The 19,986-nt window shown below is 35.4% G+C and overlaps 1 protein-coding gene across 3 annotated transcripts in view; it reads left to right on the top strand.

The window, feature by feature from the left end:
- Positions 1–19,986, top strand: part of myo10l3 (myosin X, like 3) — a 92,188-nt gene that overhangs the window by 13,310 nt on the left and 58,892 nt on the right. For 2 of the 3 annotated variants that reach the window (XM_067409221.1, XM_067409223.1), the window contains 4 exons: positions 6,497–6,595; positions 16,076–16,234; positions 18,358–18,545; positions 19,710–19,844. In XM_067409221.1, coding sequence (XP_067265322.1) covers positions 6,497–6,595; positions 16,076–16,234; positions 18,358–18,545; positions 19,710–19,844 — 581 coding nt within the window. The remainder of the gene's footprint in view (positions 1–6,496; positions 6,596–16,075; positions 16,235–18,357; positions 18,546–19,709; positions 19,845–19,986) is intronic. The other variant, XM_067409222.1, reaches the window with a different exon arrangement.

The raw sequence follows: 19,986 nt of genomic DNA, 5'->3' as shown, positions 1-19,986 counted from the left end.
AATATGAAATATAGGGTCTTGGGGAGGAACCCGCCGTTGCTGTTTCAGCATGATTTTAAAAAAAAACATGGCAATGCAAAAAGACATTTTGGGAAAAATATAAGAAGCTGAGCACAATAGCTTTACTTGCCCAGATGCTATAACTGTAATTTATCTCCGTCCATTCTGGCTTTATATGGGGTCATGGGGGGAAAAGTCACATGTTTTTCTATGGTGCTACTTGACATTGAGTGTCCTTGAGTGGAGAACATCTGTTATTTGGATGTATTTCTCTCTGTAGACTTGAAAGATCAATTGCAAGGATGGGTTGTTTGTTGGTTGTTTACTAGCCCAAGTCAAAAGATTCTCTATGATAATCTGCTCCCTCGATACAGCTTGGGATATGGAATATTTTCCACAGTTTTTATCATCCTCTTGGCAAAATTGCTTTGAAAAGTAATTGCATACCCCTCAGCAAGCCACATGCTTTAAGGTATTATTTTTGACCATGTGGCACAAGTTACATGGTGAAGTTTAATATTTTTTTAGGTTTTTCAAAACGCCTAGCACTAATTATTGGGGAAACTTGGGGAAAACATCAAGATTATCCTTGAATATTCTAGGAAAGCTTATCCTCATTCTTCCACATTAATGATAGATTTCAGCAAACTGAACCACAGTTCAGATCTGCATCATGAGGAAGTTAATACATTGGTTCTGCCCATGCCAGCATTTTATATGTAGTAATCATTAAAGTGCCCAGCAACAATACCCATTCATTCATGGTAAATAATGCTGGATTATTATCCATCATATTATGGAGAATTTTGTGATGTACCTATTTGCAGCTGTCACCGTTTTGTTTGGTTGTTTCCATTTGGTTACATGCACTAATATACTTATTTCCTCCATTTATCTTTTATTATCTATCAATAAAACTCACACGATTGAATAATCCCAGCACTTTAATGTAGTTGATCAACTTTTGCAAAGGCTCTTATGTTTACTTCCTTTAATCTATGAGATTATACACATAAGTAATTCACTGACACCATGTGCCATAAAGCGCGAATGCTGTAAATGAGAATTATGTAACAATGGCATCTGATCTTCTTAAATCCATAGACCCTGCCTCGGATGTAATTCAGTTCAGTCAGGTCACTTGAAACAGCTTTTCCGAGCCCTGCACGCTTAAGTAATTTTCCTCTTGTGCTAGTCACAGACCTGGCTGATCTCTCTCATCTGATGCATGATTTCAACTCAATAAAATTATGCCCTTCAGCTGCTTTAATCGCATTTCTGTAAATATAGGTATTGCATTGTTTGGAGCTGATTGTGTTTGGGTAATGAACACCAAGTACATGCGTTATCTGATAGAGGTAGTCATATTTAGTCTCATGCATACTCTATGTGTGGATTGAACATTAAAGAGAAGTTGAATGTTAGCTTTCTTCCTCTGCTCGTCAAACAATTGGAAACACATTAACATACAGTTTTAGCCTCCCCACCCCTTCTTTTCTTCAAGCTCAGTCTCATAGGCCCCAAGCTACATTTAGCAAGGCGTTTTAAAGAAACCTGTAAAAGATCCTGTTGATACAGGTCATTATGCTGTGTGGTGCATGTTGAAAAAGAGATAATGCAATGGTCTCCTCAAAGATGGCATATTCTAAGTTTAAATAAATGATTAAATAATCCTTGCTAAAAATCTAATGATCTAAATCTAACTGTGAATAAAAATTGACCTCTCTGGCATTCAATCATGAGGTTATAAGTTTTGATGAGTTCATCGAAAAATGAAAGATCTGTCATCATTTATTTACTCTCCAAACCGGCATGCGTTTCTTTCTTTCGAAAGAGAAGACATTTAGCAGAATCTCTTAGCTGCTCTTGTTCATACAGTTGACCCTTTTCGGATTTCCATGGTTCTCAGAAGTAGAAGTCATCATAGATGGGTAAATATTATAGTAGTGAACAGTAGACCACAACAAATATAATTTTTGTGCTCCTGCTAGATCCAATATATATATATAAAAAGAACTACGATAGAGTTTCTGTGAGTTTCTGAGAGAGAGAGAGAGAGAGAGAGAGAGAGAGAGAGAGATTATGGTGGTCAGAAGAGAGAAAGATGTCAAATTTGTTGTCACTCTTTCCACTGTATGAGAAACACGCATGTAGCAGTGTTAGTTCTCTGTAATTTAAAGCCAAGGTAAAAGAACACAAAGTCTAGTGCTACAAGTGAAAAGAAAAAAAAAAAAGTTACTAGACTTACAATGTTAATAACTGTGTAATTGCATCATCGCAGACTGGGAAAAGGGTCCATGAAGTGAATAGTGATTAGGTGCTGTCAAGCTCCAAAAAATGACAAAAAAGCACCACTGAAATATCATAAAAGTGGTCCGTGGGTCAATGACGTGACGGGTCTTTTTTTTTTTTTTTTTTGTCCAAAGGCCTTGATTATAATAAAAAAACAAAGATATGACATCCAAAGTATGTAAGGTAGCACAACTAAATCTCTTTTATTGAATCCAAAAGGTTTTAATTATATTTTGCTACATATGAAGGTATTTTAAAGATTTTGAAGTGTCAAAAAGTAATTCGGTTTAATCATCCAAAAGCTGATACATCCATTTAATTTGTAATTAATATATTTTAAAATATAATAAATGTATAGATTTTTATTCTGGCATGATTTTATAACCTCATATATCAACATAGTGCAAAATGGTATTAAAATTATGTGTAGAAGTTATTGCCAATAAACCAATATAAAGGGGCCATTTTGGATCAAATCATGCGGTCAATATCATGTGAGAGCATGTGACATCATTCAGACACATGCAAAGGATCACATGGTTGTGAAGCAAAGTAACTAACTCTCTTTTAAATATTTGAAAGATTCATGTTTTCACTTGCTCCGAAACATCAGGTCATTCAGTACAACCGCTATAAAACATGGAACATGTTGTAATATTTTAAAAACTTCTACTAAATATAAAAATTTAGTTTTTACTTTGGCTAACTAGCTAGATATCAGCCTGTTAGCATTGTTTGAAAATATCATCATTCGGTATAACCATAGTGCTACTCGGTAAAACCAAAATTTTGGTTAAACCAAATGACTTTTTTGGTGACAAATTTTGTCCATCTTGTAAAAAATGACAAAAGCAGTGATAATTGATTATAAAAACCACATAATCTCATTGTTAACACTTCATAAAACTTCAAAATTAATTATATCGCCACTATGTTTTGTTTTTTTACACTTTTAAAAACCTTATTTGTCAATGACCCCCATACACAACTTGTGCACTTTTCCAAGTTGTATAAAGTCATATGATATCTTTGTGATGAACAAATTAAAATCATTTGACCACTTTATGATATTTCAGTGGTGATTTATTTTTGGAGCCTGACAGCACCTGATCACTTTTCAATTTCATTATAGCAGTGTGACAATTCTGCTAAAATAATGCATTACCTGAAAGTCTTGAAACATCGCAAATTTGAATAGTATGATGACAGAATTTTAATATAGGTGAATAATCCCTTTAATGATTGCCTTCACTTGAAACCAGAATGTATCTGGCCTCATTAAAATCCACGTCTCCTTTGCAGTGTATCGTGTGTCTATGATCATCTTAATACAGCGTGTTTTGGAAACAGTGGATATATATTGTGTGAATGCCTGCACATGTTGCCTACGGGACCCAATGCTGTTGCACATGTCAGGTCATTATTAAAAGTTAATGAGGATTGATATCCCTGAGCTCTGACCTTGGAGCTTGGGTTTCCTGGTGGAAGCCGCTCCCATTGATCCTTTGGTTCTCATGTGCTGTTGGACAAACTACTCTCTCAACACTCCATTGGCCATCTGAATGGCCGTGCAGTGAAGATTTATGGCTGTCAGTATAAGTGTGAGGGATCAGAACCTGGCACACCATACAAACTAAAGGCCCGTTCACACCAATAACAATAACTATATTAGTGTAGGAGCGTCCACATGTTCTGTTTATTATAAGCACATGCTGCACTTTTGTCATCTGCCACTTTAATTGCTTGAGCTCTTTAAAGCAGGATGGATTATGATTGGCTGTCAATGTTTTTATCCTTCATCAGATGAAAAAATTAGTAAATAAATAGATGTCAAAGTGATTCCAACAATATTGTTTGGTTGTCATTATAGTTGTGGTATGGACTTACCTATTCTCATAAAATTATGACAACTGTTAAAACTTTATGGTTATAGTTATTATTATAGTTATCATCCTTGGTGTGAACGGCCCTTAAGACAGTTACGGTTCACAACAGCAGGAAATGACTAGTGGTCTTAGCAGCCAGACTTTTGTTATCCTGTTTTTGCATCTCCATTTCTGCATTCTTGGCCTTCCGATTGAAAACATGGAAGTTGGCGGCTTTGTTTAAAGGATGCCACACAATTAGACAAAAGCATTGCTAGACCTCCTATTCGTTGCAGCTGTTTTCATCATCAGAGATTTGAACAAACGCCTTAACTGAAAGGCATAGTTGACCCCAAACTTGAAACTTAAATGTTCTGTGTTTATCATTCACTCACGCTCATGTCGTTCCAAACCTGAATGTCTTTCTTTCTTCTGCAGAACACAAAAGCAGATAATTTGAAAATGTCTTTTTTTTTGTCCATACATTGAAGTCAATGGGGTCCAATGTTGTTTCACTATGAAAAATCAAAAGTTGAGAAAACTTAAGAGTTTGACAACAAACTTCAGCAGACTTTTGAGTTTTCTCAACTGTTTTTTGTAGTAGAAAATGTTGTATAAACTGAATACAAGAAGTTGAGAAAACTCAAAAATCTGCTGAAGTTTGTTGCCTTAAAGGTGCCCTAGAATTAAAAATTTAATTTACCTCTGTATAGTTGAATAACAAGAGTTCAGTACATGGAAATGACATAGTGAGTCTCAAACACCATTGTTTCCTCCTTCTTATGTAAATCTCATTTGTTTAAAAGACCTCAGAAGAACAGGCGAATCTCAACATAACGCCGACTGTTACGTAACAGTTGGGATCATTAATATGTACACCTCCAATATTTGTATATGCCAGCTCATGTTCAAGGCATTAGACAAGGGCAGCCAGTATTAACGTCTGGATCTGTGCACAGCTGAATCATCAGACTAGGTAAGCAAGCAAGGACAATAGCGAAAAATGGCAGATGAAGCAATAATAACTGACATGATCCATGATAACATGATATTTTTAGTGATATTTGTAAATTGTCTTTCTAAATGTTTCGTTAGCATGTTGCTAATGTACTGTTAAATGTGGTTAAAGTTACCATCGTTTCTTACTGTATTCACGGAGACAAGACTGTCATTATTTTCATTTTTAAACACTTGCAGTCTGTATAATTCATAAACACAACTTCATTCTTTATAAATCTCTCCAACAGTGTAGCATTAGCTTTAGCCACAGAGCACTATCAAACTCATTCAGAATCAATGTAAACATCAAAATAATTACTGTACTTACGCAATTAGACATGTTGCATGACGAACACTTTGTAAAGATCCATTTTGAGGGTTATATTAGCTGTGTGAACTTTGTTTATGGTGTTTAAGGCAAGCGCGAGCTCTTGGGGCATAGAGCACCAGATTTAAAGTGGCCGCGTACCCTGAATCGGCGCATTTATAATGATAGGCAGTTAAAAAAATTAATTAATAAAAAAAAAAAAACTATGGGGTATTTTGAGCTGAAACTTCAGACACATTCAGGGGACACCTTAGACTTATATTACATCTTTTAAAAACATGTTCTTCGGCACCTTTAAACTTTTAAGTTTTCTCAACTTTTGCTTTTTTACAGTGTTTACAATTCAGACTGATCTTGGGACTTGACTCTATTGACTTCAAGGCAGTAAGCAACCTCCCAGAATGCCCTAGCTACCACTTTGGCATCCACTCAAAAGGGCTGGACGATAGGGATCATGGAGGCGAGTGCACAAGCAAAGGCCCCTTCATAACACTGACATGAGCAACAACCATCTCTTTTTAAAGTACAGGGTTTGGTGCTGTCAAAAGGCTTTACTTTGGTTTGCAGCATGTGCTGTTGGCATGAATAGTGTTCTGTGCTGCCTGTGTGCCCACAATGTGTGTTTAAACCCATTGGGAGGGATCTTTCTGCCAGTCAAATGCACCCTTGTATATGTCTACGAAATGAAAACGTAGCGTGACGGAATGGCTGTGGTGCTTTAATGATAATGAAGGAAAGACCATGATGGTGTTTAAGGGTTGGGCTGTGGTTGAGATCAATTGAAATTGTTCACTGATATCCTCTTTGTATTATCTTGTTCTGTCCTCAGCTCTTTTTAGAAGCACATAAGATTATCTCCTGCATATACATGCATATTTAATTTCTGTACCGACCGCAATTGGAAGGAAATCTCTTTCTTCTTAGGTCAGATCTTTAATGAGCTTGCCTTCCTCTGGCTGTTCTTGTTTGGTTTGCTGTATTTAATGTCTCATATGGTTTGTCTGTCTTCTAGGGAGCTCGTGTGTGGGTGCGGGATAAGGAGCAGCTCTGGCCCTCCACCGTCAGCTGCTGTGATGACCGGACTCTCATCCTCACCACAGACTATGGAGAGGTAAGAGAGACCACCTGCTGTGAACTCATTTTTTTAACAAAAAATCATTTACTTACCCTCATGTTGTTCCAAACTTGTATGACTTTCATCTGTGGAACACAAAAGATGATATTGGTCACTGTGCTTTTATTGTATTAAAAAAAGTTTGAATAAATGATAACAGAATTTTCATTTCTATTTAAGAGCTTTCACCTTTATTTGTGCCATTGTTTTTAGCATTATATTGTTAATAAACTGGACGGCCATCTGTCTGAGAGAGATAAATGTTTCACTGTAAATGTCTTCGATTGTGCAAGGTCCTACAGGTAAAGCACGGTTTGAATTAACCGCAGTTTCTCATTACTGCAGAAAGACCTTTGATATGAATAGCAGGAATGTCCATAAGGAAGCCAAGTTTAGCCACTGCGTTTAATCAGTATGGCCCTCTGTTAAAGCTTTGTGTCTGGAGGAAATCCTGTTCTCAAAGCACAATAAGAATGCAGGTCAGAATATATTTATCAGATGTGTGTCAACATGTAGCCTGTGTGCTTTGTTCTGGTATTGCAGAATGTAGGAATGTGATATACTGTACAGTTCAGCTCTTATTTTTAAATATCTCTTGCAGACTTTGTATGATCTGTTTTTAATCCCCATCTCTCTCTATTTGTCTACATCTATCTGTCTATAGTATCTTTATTTGTCTCCCTATATTTGTCTTTTTTATTTGTCTTTTGTCTCTTTGTTCACTTCAAAGGTTTGGGGTTAGTAAGATTAATTTTTTTTTAAAGAAATTAAAATTTTTATTAAGTGCACATTTAATTGATCAAACGTGACGGTAAATGCATTTATAATGAGATAAAAGATTTCTGTTTCAAATAAATGCTGTTCTTTTGAACTTTTCACTCACCAAAGAATCCTAAAAAAATGTATCACATGGATAATAATAGTAAATTTTTCCTAAGCACCAAATCAGCATACACTGAAGACTAGTGTTCTTTTAAACAATATAACTGTTTTTACTGGTTTCTTTTTTCTCAAATAAATTGTTCAGATCTGTTTCACTATTTGTTTATAATCTATCATTAGTTCTGTTTCTATGCAAGATTTTGTAGAAAATTTGATTTTTTTTAAAGAAATTAATACTTTTATTAAGTGCCCCTAAATGTATTTATAATAAGACAAAAGATTTCTATTTCAAATAAATGCTGTTCTTTTGAACTTTTCACTCACCAAAGAATCCTGAAAAAAAACAACAAAAAAAGTACAATGGTGATAATAATAATAATAATAATAATAATAATAATAATAAATATTTCTTAAGCACCAAACCAAGGATGATTTCTGAAGGACCACATGACACTGAAGACTGGTGTTCTTTTAAACTATAGTAATATTTCACAAAATTACTGTTTTTTTGTTTTGTTTTTTTCTCTCAAATAAATCATTCAAATCTGTTTCACTATTTGTTTATAATCTATCATTAGTCCTGTTTCTATGACAGATTTGGTAGGAAATTGGATTCTTTATAACATTGACAGAACATGCAATATGGACTATTTTACTACAGGAAGCTTGCTATTAATCTGCAGGCTTATTAGTGATCGGTGTGTCATTCTGTACATACAGCGCAAATTGATTTCTTACTTACTACTTCGATTCCACATTTACATCAATTCAGACAACAACTATTTGCATAGATGAGTAATTGAGTATTTCCTTAATAGCTTAAACTGGCGGTTTTTCAATTCCAGACTCTAAAATTCATAAATTACTTCCAGTGTGGCCCTGATCAATTTGTGTTTAGACCAAATTCAACCATGCACACATTATGTGACCATAGAGGGGCATTCAGAGACTATACCAACCACAGATTATAATGAAAAATGAAATGATATTCTCATTTCTGACTGTTAACACCCCAGACCGACAGTTAGGCTTTTGCTAGGCTCCCAGCATGCAGTGCCTAGCACATAAAACTGCATAGTAAACTGCATAGTAAAGTGTAAATGCATGGGACCTCGACACATGTTTTATTTAACAAGCTTACTGTGGCATCCATGGCAAAGCAGGGGTCAGCAGAGATCAGGAGGCTGTGTGTGAGTTCAGTGAGGTGTGAAGAGACTGACACTCCACTGACACAGCGTTCATGTCTAGGGTTAAAGTCATGTCTGTCTATCTTTCTATCGATATCATTCTTTCTGTCGTCATTCTATCGTTCACTCAATCTTATATGGTTTTTGGTGCAAAAACGTAAATTATCTTTGTTTTTATTCAAAGCTGGATAGTAACTGATGTATTAATACTGTATGATAAACCTATTTTTGTAATACTTTTAGACTTGAAATGCTTTTAACACAGTTATCAGCAGTGTGTGTTATAGACTCTTGGCTTTCACTAAGTCTATAGTTAGTGTTTTGTAAAGCAAACCCTGTGTTTTTCTGGGATTGCTTTGGGCAGGGTGTGACTCAGCGCTGGTACAGCGGATGGGTTGAGAGACGACAGTTTCCTGTGAAGAGTATTGCCATTTCAGCTGGCCTCCATCTGTCTGCTCACTACTGGACCATCCCTATTGACCAGGCCCCACCCACCTCATACATATTCATATAGTCCACGCTCAATAATACACAGCTGGGTGTGGCCTTTCAAACACAAAGCCTCATGCAGGACACTTGCACAAAAGGGTAGATCGACAAAGATGCCAGTAACTCCTTTTATTACAAACCTTCAATCACTTAACAGTTAATCATTTTGATTATTTACTTCTAATAAGCTGATTCACTATAGAAACAACTTGTAATTAATTCGAATTTTATTGCTTGAGATGGACAATGCCTTGATGTGATGTCTCATTACAAAATATATTTGCTAATATGTGTAGTGTAAAAAGATCTTTGCTTGAATAAATGATTATTAGTTTAAATACAGTCCCCAAATGAGACTGTATAGTTTTATATGTGATCATTCTTGTTTTAGTCACCCTGTTTTGCTGCATCAGTCAGCGGCTCTGCCCTCGGTGAAAAGGCCACATTAGGAAAACATTGATTGTGCACTTTATAACTCTGGATCAATGGATTTAGCAGATGGTTTCACATGCACATGCACATGCACGTTCATGTAAGTGTATTGACGTGTGTACTTAATCTTTGGAAGACCATGAAAGCATTTATTGAATGCTAAGACTTGAGATACAGTGCTTACAGGAATGAATATGCCAGTTCTCATGCAAGTCATGCAAAATGAAATGAAGTTTAACAATAATTCGTATTGAGGAAGTCTTGCAGCTGAGGAGGAAGACAGATAAACTGTCATGGACAATGGACAGTTCCGCTAAACAAGTGGAAATTTGATATCTTACAGTGATACCATACTGGAAGACAAATAATAACTAACAAATTCCTGGAAATTCCATTTATTTATCCAACTGACTGCACTGGTTGTTTTTTCTCATTTTTTATTGATGACCTCATCGTCAGGATTCCCAGTTCTCCCAGGGCTGGTCCATTGCTTAGCAACCAGAGGTGATGTTCCTGTCTCCTGGCACACTGTCAACACTGACATCCATTGTCCTGTCTGAACGCCTGTAATGTGCTAATGGCGCTATGACAAGCTGACTCGCTGCCATGTGTCAATTTGCTGAGCACAGCAGGACACTATAACCTGGGGCGCAGATGATCATGAACGTCAAATACACTCTTATTCTCAGAAAAATGATGACAAGTTGTTTGCATTTGTAACACATGGCCTGTTATTGTAGCTTTCAGCATGAACTGAGTACAAAATGACAGCAGTAGTATTTTTATGATAGATTGCATCAGATTTGAAATGTTGCTGTAGGAAACCCTTGTTCACTATTTATTTTGTCGCCATCATGCTGCTCAGTCAGTTGCCATGTCCCTCTAATTTTTGTTGTTACATGGTCATCAGACATATTGTCTGACAGAGATCACAACCATACAACGGCAGAGGACAATCAAAGGAGTCCAAAAATTCTAAAATTTATGAAAAAAGCTCAACTTATAATTATATTAATTATTAGTTTTGGTGTTTGGGTTTTATATATATATATATATATATATATATATATATATATATATATATAATATATATATATATATATATATATATATATATATATATATATATATATATATATATAATATTCCTTCGTTTTCATATTCATTCATATATATATTTATATATATGAATGTAATGCAATATACCAGACACAGGTAATAGCCTTCTCTCTCTCTCTCTCTCTAATACTGTAGAAAATTCAATGTGTTTCAATGAAGCGACTCAACGTTCCTTCGTTACTAGTTCTGAAGTGACATTTTAGAGTTAGTAACGGAGGCTTGGTCCAACTGTCAAATTGAGATTTGAATCCATGGCGGAAGGAAGTAGTGCTGCACAAAAGAGGGTTTTAAAGACACTCCGTTGTTGTTCTTATTTATTTACACACTCGTGTCGTCGAACTGTTGTATAAACGCAATATCACACTCGTAGCCGTGCGAAATGGCTGTATATCAGCACGCTGTGATTACCTACGGCACTCGGCATGCGGTCTCGTGCCTACGGACGAATCACAGCGTGCTGATATACAGCCATATCGCACGGCTACTCGTGTGATATTGCTCATATATAACCCAAACACCATATATATATATATATATATATATATATATATATATATATATATATATATATATATATATATATATATATATATATATATATATATATATATATATATATATATATATTCACCCGTTGTGAACATTTGTGAACAGTTTATTTTCAGAAATTATATTATAATATTATATATATATTTATATATATATATATATATATATATATATATATATATATATATATATATATATATATATATATATATATATATATATAATATATATATATATATATATATATATAATATTATAATATAATTTCTGAAAATAAACTGTTCACAAATGTTCACAACGGGTGCATTTATTTGATTAAAAACACAGTAAACACAGTAATGTTGTAAAATATTTATTACAACTTAAAATAATTGTTTTATATTTGAATATATTTTAAAATGTAATAATTTGTTTATGTTATGCAAAGCTGAATTTTCAGCATTACTGCAGTCTTCAGTGTCACATGATCCTTCAGAAATCATTCTAATATGCTGGTTTGCTTCTCATGAAACATTTCTTATTATTACTAATGTTGAAAACAGTTGTGCTGCTTCATATTCAAAGTTCAAAAGCACAGCATTTATTTAAAAAGTTGCTTGAATTAACTTGGCATGGGTCATCCTTTTTATGGATGGGCCTCCACCCATCGGGACCATTTTCCTGGTTATCTTCACGCAATGGTGAACGTGATTTCACCAAGTACAACATGTTCCTGGATCAACATCTTTGTTGATCCTGGAACATCATTCTTATCAACCAATCAGATTGGAGGGACAAGTTTACTGTTTTTTGTCAAGGCTTACAACCAGGGTTAGGTGCTTCCACATCAGTGTTATTCAACTATCATTTCCCTCTAATTTTAGAAATAAGTTATGGATAGGGTTAGGTTTAGGGGTTGGGAAAAGGTTAGGACTAAATTTTCAGATAGGAACGTTGATCCAGGAACATGTCTTACTTGGCAAAATCACGGTGACCCTCACGTAATGATGGCCCTGCCTCTCACCACCTCCTGTGAATGTTTGATTTAGACCCATTTATTGTCATGTTTAAACCGCCCACTGTGCATGTACTGAGTGTTGTTCCAACCTCCAGGCTGTTTGTTTGCCCTTAGCGGTGGGAGCGAGCATCTTTTTTTCTCATGAATAGGAATTTGGGGAATTCGTCTCCAGATCAACAGGAATGTCTTATTTAAACATCCTTGACCTCTGTGCTGAATGTTTGCGGATGTATCGTATGGCTGGAGCTCATGTATTTTGTGGGGGAACTTTGACCCAGAATTTGTCTGGTATCTTACTGTTGAGAAATTACCCATAGAGAGCAGATTCCTGGTCTGGTCTTAAGGTCGAGGCGTCACACAGTGATAACGTAAACTATGAGACACATTTACACGGCTATGAGCTGTTCTGCTTTTGCAACAATGTCTTCATTATACATGAATGAATCCTGATAAAGTCATAGCAGAATGAACTCACAATGATTCAAATCCGAAACTCTTATTTGATAAACAGAGCCTCAGGTGATACTTCACATCATATCTCTATATACAGATCACATTAGCTCAGGTGGAGATGGTGATTCTGTTTTCTTCCTGTCATGTCTGATCAATGAATCTCATCTGTCTGGAGACAGGCCTGATGAGACACAATGATAAGATCATTATTGTATGACATCATTCAATTTTAGTGGCACTTTTTGCTAATGGATTTGTCATCGATCTCAGTTACAAGAATAACTATGACTTACACGCTTCAAAAGACGCATTCAACTAAATTTTAAGGAATTAGACTAGAATTCTTTGCCAGGGTCTTGCAAGTGATTTACAAATGTGTTCCGAGTAGTTTTTGTTGTTGTTCTTCACTGGTCCAATTCCAGTCCAATTACCAGGTCCTTACCACAAATATTTATATAAATATTATTACAAATTATTCAAAAAAAATTATTGAGCATTTGAGCATAACCAGCCAGTGTTCAAAAATATCTCCTTACCTTAGCCTGATTCACAACAGTAAGCTTGTAATAATGTTTTATAATTCGGGTGGTACTGGTGGGTTTTCACTGGAAATTCGAGCATGTTGCCGTTTGTCTTTGCGTCATTACGTCACGTCTGTTTCCATAAAGAACAAGTCCCAGCTAACTAGGCTGTATTGCATGTGAGGTGGATCATTTATAGCCTTTTCTCACAGCAGCTGCAATAATTAAACATCATTTTGATGGCGGATTGTATGGTATGACAGATTAACGTTAGAGACTGTACAGAAATTGAAATCTACAGGTAAGGCTAATACACACTAAATACACAGTCATGCAATGTTATAACAATAATAATAATTTTTGTGGTTTGACGTGATCCGAGCTAAGCGATCATTAGAATTAATCACCATTGGCTACGTGATTTATAGTAATTTCCCTCAGTTGGTCAGAACAAAAGTGTCAGACATGTTACTTACTTGTTCAGATGACTTTTTCTGGATGAAAAATTTTATTTTGGTCATACTAAGACTACAATCTGTAATTCTGAAGTATAGTGTCTACACTGGTGTGGTGACTGACAGCAAACATTAGATTCATCCGCACTGAGGAGCCGTACCGATACACAACCCACGTAAAGATAATTCTGCAAATAACTGCAATTGCTGGTTTCAAACAGAGATGGCGACAAAGAGGCAAAACTTACGGACTGCAGCTTTAACCCACTGGCAACTATAGTTTTATGTCTCAATGACATGCAAGAAAACAACCAAATAAAGGATTTTAAGAACAAAAACTTCCTGTCACATGAAGCTGTCAACTTCCTACCCCTACTTCCAGGAAACATGGTGAAGGCAAACCCTCTCAAAGAAACGTAATTTTCATGTTACTAATAAATATTTTTTGTTGACATAAAGCTATATATATATAAATATGGGCATGGCAAAATGGCTCGATAGCACCATCTAATGTACAGCCCCGCTCGCTACATTACACTAGGGTTTTGAAATTCGGTACACACATTTATCAGCCCAGTACCTACAAAAAATTCTCTTGGAGCGAAATCCGAAACCAAACAGGAAGTCAGATATTTTGAATTAATTCACCGTTTTTTGCATTTTCCAGATGTTATACTTTAACGAACTCCTCCTAGAGATTTACTCAGATCAATGTCTTTTTTGGTCAGTCTAATCTAAAGGCCTTTGTGACGTTGAGTTGCGAAGATCTAGAGTTTTCACCAAAGGGCGTGTTCGTGGCGGCCTGACAAAGTTTGATGTTTTCGCCATGAAAAAGTTGTTGTAACTCAGACAAACAATGTCGGATCTGCCCTAAACTTCACATGTTTTATTAGAGTCCTGACCTGAAGACATCTTCATAACAATATTCAGTTACAGTCATAGCGCCACCTGGGGGCAACAGGAAATGACATGTTTTACACTTTGATTAACTCCTCATAGAGATTTAACCAGATCAACATCATATGTTGTCAGTCTAATCTTAATCCTTATATATATATATATATATATATATATATATATATATAAAATCATGAAAGTCTCTAGAATCATCCAAACAAGACAAATCTTACAAGAGATCTATAGTTTTTGGCATACTTAGTCAAAAGTCCAAGCGGCAACTATAGATTTAATTAATTTAAGCATGGGAGTAACTTCCATTAAACTGTAATCAATCAGCAAAAGTTTCGCTATATGAATGCAATAATAAGCATTTTTAACTGGGTACAATGCATTATTGTACTCACCCTTCAACCATCGAACATTAAACATGGAATACAAAGGGAAGAAAATAATTAGGAGGAAAAGAATTTGACTGAATAAAGCTCTTGCGGTAGATATTTTTGTTATACCATGTCACCTTTAAATATCAAGCGTTACGTTATTCTCCTGACATCTCAAATATAGAACATGAAGGAAATTTTACAGATCATCAGTCAAACTGAAGGATTGGGATCATTCTTTGTAGTGCAGACTTATGATTTGAAATGATTTGTTTCAGTCTTTTTGAGTGGAAATTCCCCAAAGTGCTTCCCATAATTTAAAATGCAGTATGCTTGTTAGGAAAAAGGTAGATAAGAAGATAAGTAACATTGCCTCTCTCTGTCTGTAGTTTAACCCAATGTTCACTGATCTGCTCAGAAATCTCTCTTCTAATACAATATGAGCAATTATTTGGGCATCTACTTGAAGATTTGTCTAGGATGTGTTTACAAACTCAAAACTTCAGTGGGTGAGTTGCTTGTGCATCAGTGAATAATGACAGTGCTTTACTATAGATACACAATATAATGTCTGTATGACTCAGCAAACAAATCTCAAGAAATCCTCAATGTCAGTTAAGTAGATTAAAGAGAACTGGTTCAAATGCATTGTGCAATGAAGACGTCAGCCTTGTGATCGAGCATAACTTAGCGTGTCCAAGGATTTCTGAGGACGAGTCGTAGAGGAAGTGCTCAGGACAATGAAAGTGAGAGGAGCACTGTGAGGATGTCATGGCGGGTATGGTTTCAGGAATGTGAAACAACTTGGCAGAAAGATCGAGCAGGCCCGGACAAATTAGTAAGACAAGCCACAGGCCCACATGTATACTCCTGTAAATGAGCCCTGTCTGAGTGCTTCATAGCAGCATAAATCACAGCTAATTTCTTCATACATTGGATTCCTGAAGAGCCGTTTGGGAATGCATATTTAGTTATGTCAGTAGTAATTTGTGTACTCGTACTTTCTGGTTAATCTGAAAGCACTAAATCTAATGTTCCCAGCTGATCCTCCTCTGACAGCCCTGTATAGTATGTGTTGATAATGACATGGGTGTGTGTTTTTGTGTGTTGAAGGTGATAACTCTGGATCAGGGTGAGGTGAACAGGCTCAAGGTTTTCCCTATGCATCCCACCAGCATCAGTGGAGTGGAGGACATGTCCACTCTGGCTGAGTTACATGAGGCCGCCATCATGCACAACCTCTTTCTTCGCTACCAGAAGGACCTCATTTATGTAAGTTTCATTTTTTTCAATGCGCACACACACAGATGTTGGGTTTCCAATGATTTTTATATGGTACCAACTGTATATTCATTCCCCTAACCCTAAACACAACCCTCACAGAAAACATTCTGCATTTTTACATTCTCAAAAAATATCACTTAGTATGATTTATAAGCTGTTTTCCTCATGGGTTTTCCTCCCCACAAGATCAAAAATAGGGTTTACCAGGACCCCACACAGGCACACACACACACACGCACTAGTTCTGTTCATTAAACTTGAATGGGATTTTGGAATTTGCAGTGTTTTCATGTAAACAAGGGAACATTTTGTACTTTGAGAAGTCTTGTGCCTCAAAAGAACTTTGTTCTACAAAGCTTAATGGTGTTTATTCTGAGCTTAACGCTGTGCAAAATTTTCCATTTATCAACAATAAGCATAAAATAAATGGTGCAAATACTGATGGCTATCCATTTTGTTTATTCTTCCCAAGAAATTGTTGATGACGACTGGTTTAACTAACATTTCAAAAAGAAAAAGAAAATTAAAAGCAGTTTTTCTGCTTACATGGTCTTCTAATTTTTATTTCCTCTGAAGATAGTTTATATCAGTCTGAAACTACTTAGCATTCATGCTTTATGATTTTTTTCCCATTAACATATATTTGTTATCAGTTTACTTTACTATTAGTATTCCCTGAACTGTCAAAAGGAATTTTAACACATACCAGAATGATGTGTTAAACTGAACTGAAAACATAACAGGCATATTATTAGATAAGTCAACAATATTTAACAAATAAACACACAATTGGAAATCTGTAGTGCAAAGATTTAATCTATGAGAAAACATACTATTACGATGTTTCGTAGATATTAATACATTCATCAGCATTTGGAAACTTTGAACCATTAATGATACAATACAAAATACTTTTTATTATTTTTCCTAGATGAGTGGTGTTAGAGTCAAAGTTTGTAAAATTGTCAATTGGGTTTTAACAAAATCTCTATTTCCATACATTGTTCAACATCAAAAATATAAACACTATAAGTATAATATAACCAGGGCTGGGTAGGTTACTTTTAAAATGTATTTCACTACAGATTACAAAATACATGCTTTAAAAAGTAATTTGTAACGTATTTTGTTAGATTACCCAAGTTTTGTAACTTAATCTAAATACTTTAGAATACTTTGGAATACTAATAAATATGTAACATAAAAACAAGGCAATTGCAAGTTTTTATCTCACAATTCTGACTTTTTTTCTCAGAATTGTGAGATATAAACATGCAATATAGAGAAATGTCATAATTCTGATATATAAAATCAATTTTGAATATAATTGTGGTATAAACTCATAATTTTCCAGAAAAATGTTTGAATTGCAAGAAAATAAGTCATAATTGTAAGATTTAAACTCGCAATTGTAAGAAATAAATAGGAATTGCAAGTTTTTAATCACGCAATTCTGACTTTATAACTTGCAATTGTAAGTTTATCTCACAATTTTGAGAAAAAAAGTCAGAATTGTGAGATCGCAATTACCTTTTTTACAATTACAAGGGACTCACAAAGAACTATCGCAAAACATGAAAACAGTCATGGGTCTTCCAGTAATGACAGGACAGTTAAGATTCAAGATTATGTACATTTTTGAATGGGGAAATTTTTATAAATTCAGTTATTTTAAAATAAGTAAACATCTTTTATGTGAAATAGTTTATTCAGGACATGACTTAATAAAAATAACATGCAATTTTTATGATCCCTCTTATTTTGTAAAATGATTAAAATGTTACATATTCTGCAAGGGGTAAGAAACTTTTAAGCAGAACTACAGCTTAGGATGTTTACATTAATTGCCTCCCACAGTTTACATTAATGTTTAAATGACATTAAAATTCAAAGTAATCACTTTGGTAATCTAAAATACTTTTCATATGTAACTGTTATTTGATTACCACCCATTTAAAATGTAACTGTAATGAAATAGTTACTCAATTTTTGTATTTTAAATACATAACTAAGTTACATGTATTTCGTTACTCCCCAACCCTGAATATAACAGTGTAAAAATATAACAGTGTAACCTCTATGTTCTTATTGTTGTTCATTCTACCTTGCAGACTAACATTGGCTCCATCCTAGCGGCCGTGAACCCTTATAAGCAGATATCAGGACTGTATGACGCTGAGGCAGTGGATGTGTACAGCAGACATCATCTGGGTGAACTACCTCCTCACATCTTTGCTGTGGCCAATGAGTGTTACCGCTGCCTGTGGAAGAGACACGACAGTCAGTGTGTGCTCATCAGGTAATGTGCTGCTGCTTCTTTTAAAAGCATCACATCACATTGATTGTATTATTGATTGTATTATTATATTTCAAAGGAATTAAATTGTAATTTTGATGCAGTAATCGGCGCTCTTTATGCTTGATAAGTATCAGAAGGTCATGGACGTGATCTGAGTCAGTCATAAGTAGTCAGACTCTGCAATATTTTCAAACCTATCTGATATTATCGCCACATGATCTTGTAGTGTGTGCAATGCAGTGATCAGGTGGAACTAATCACGGTGCAGATGGTATAAACGGAAAAATGTCTCGTAGTTCGTACACCTCATCAGCGTTGTGTTGTGTATTATGCACGCTGCTATAACAACACAATGACAGATGGCAAGAAATCTTGTTGTGTAGTGTGAGAACCACAGCAATTCAGCCTTACAGTCCTGTAGTGTGAAATTGCCCTAAAGCCGCGCACACACTTAACGATTGTAAGGCCGATTATGAATGTAAATTGATACTTACGACTGATCGCGCTCAAACGCGTCCAGTCAGAGCCAGTTGCGTTCAGTCCGTGATTACAGTCGGTGTTCAAATTCCATGTGTGAGTATATAAATCGGCTCCAGTCGAAGGAAACAATCGGTATGTGTGTTCAGTTCAGTCTTAGAATGTTTCAGCTAATCGTTAGGTGTGTCCCCGGCTTAAGTGGCAGCTTGGGTGTCTGTGCAAAGTCTTTATATGGTATTTGGCCATATTAATAAAATGCTTCAAATTGTAGGGAGTTAACAGCATTGTGAGAGTATGCACAGAGAACAAGTGTAGATCAATATATCATTCACTGGACGTGGAGAAAGAAATTTATCCTCCTAAAACATTGATAATAACAGGAAATGTTTCTTGAGCAGCAAATCAGCATATTAGATTGATTTCTGAAGGATCATGTGACACTGAAGACTGGAGTAACGATGCTGAAATGCTGAATGATTGATGTTTTTTTTTAATTATAGTAAAACAGTTATTTGATTTTTTTTTTTTAGACTTGGTGAGCATAAGAGACTTCTTTCATTTTTATAAACTTCTTAACGGTAGTGATATTTTTACTTGTAAGTATGTTACAATAGGCAAAACCCATAAAACTACAAACAAAAGTGTGCTTGTGTGTTTACTGTATATTTCATGTGTATGTGTTCTCAGTGGAGAGAGTGGTGCTGGGAAGACAGAAAGCACCAAACTGCTGCTGAAGTTCCTGTCCGTCATGAGTCAGAACTCCACAGGTTCTCCGCTGTCAGAGAGGACCACCAGGGTGGAGCAGGCCATTGTACAGAGCAGGTCATACACACACACACACACACACACACACACACACACACACACACACACACACACACACACACACACATGTTTGTTTTTGTGAATTGTGGGGACTTTCCATAGGCCGCAATGCATTTTATACTGTACAAACCGTTTCTAT

Source organism: Chanodichthys erythropterus, chromosome 14 (assembly GCF_024489055.1).
Source record: "Chanodichthys erythropterus isolate Z2021 chromosome 14, ASM2448905v1, whole genome shotgun sequence".
In the NCBI taxonomy this organism is placed as follows: domain Eukaryota; kingdom Metazoa; phylum Chordata; class Actinopteri; order Cypriniformes; family Xenocyprididae; genus Chanodichthys; species Chanodichthys erythropterus.
This window is presented reverse-complemented; position numbering and strand designations above follow the sequence as displayed.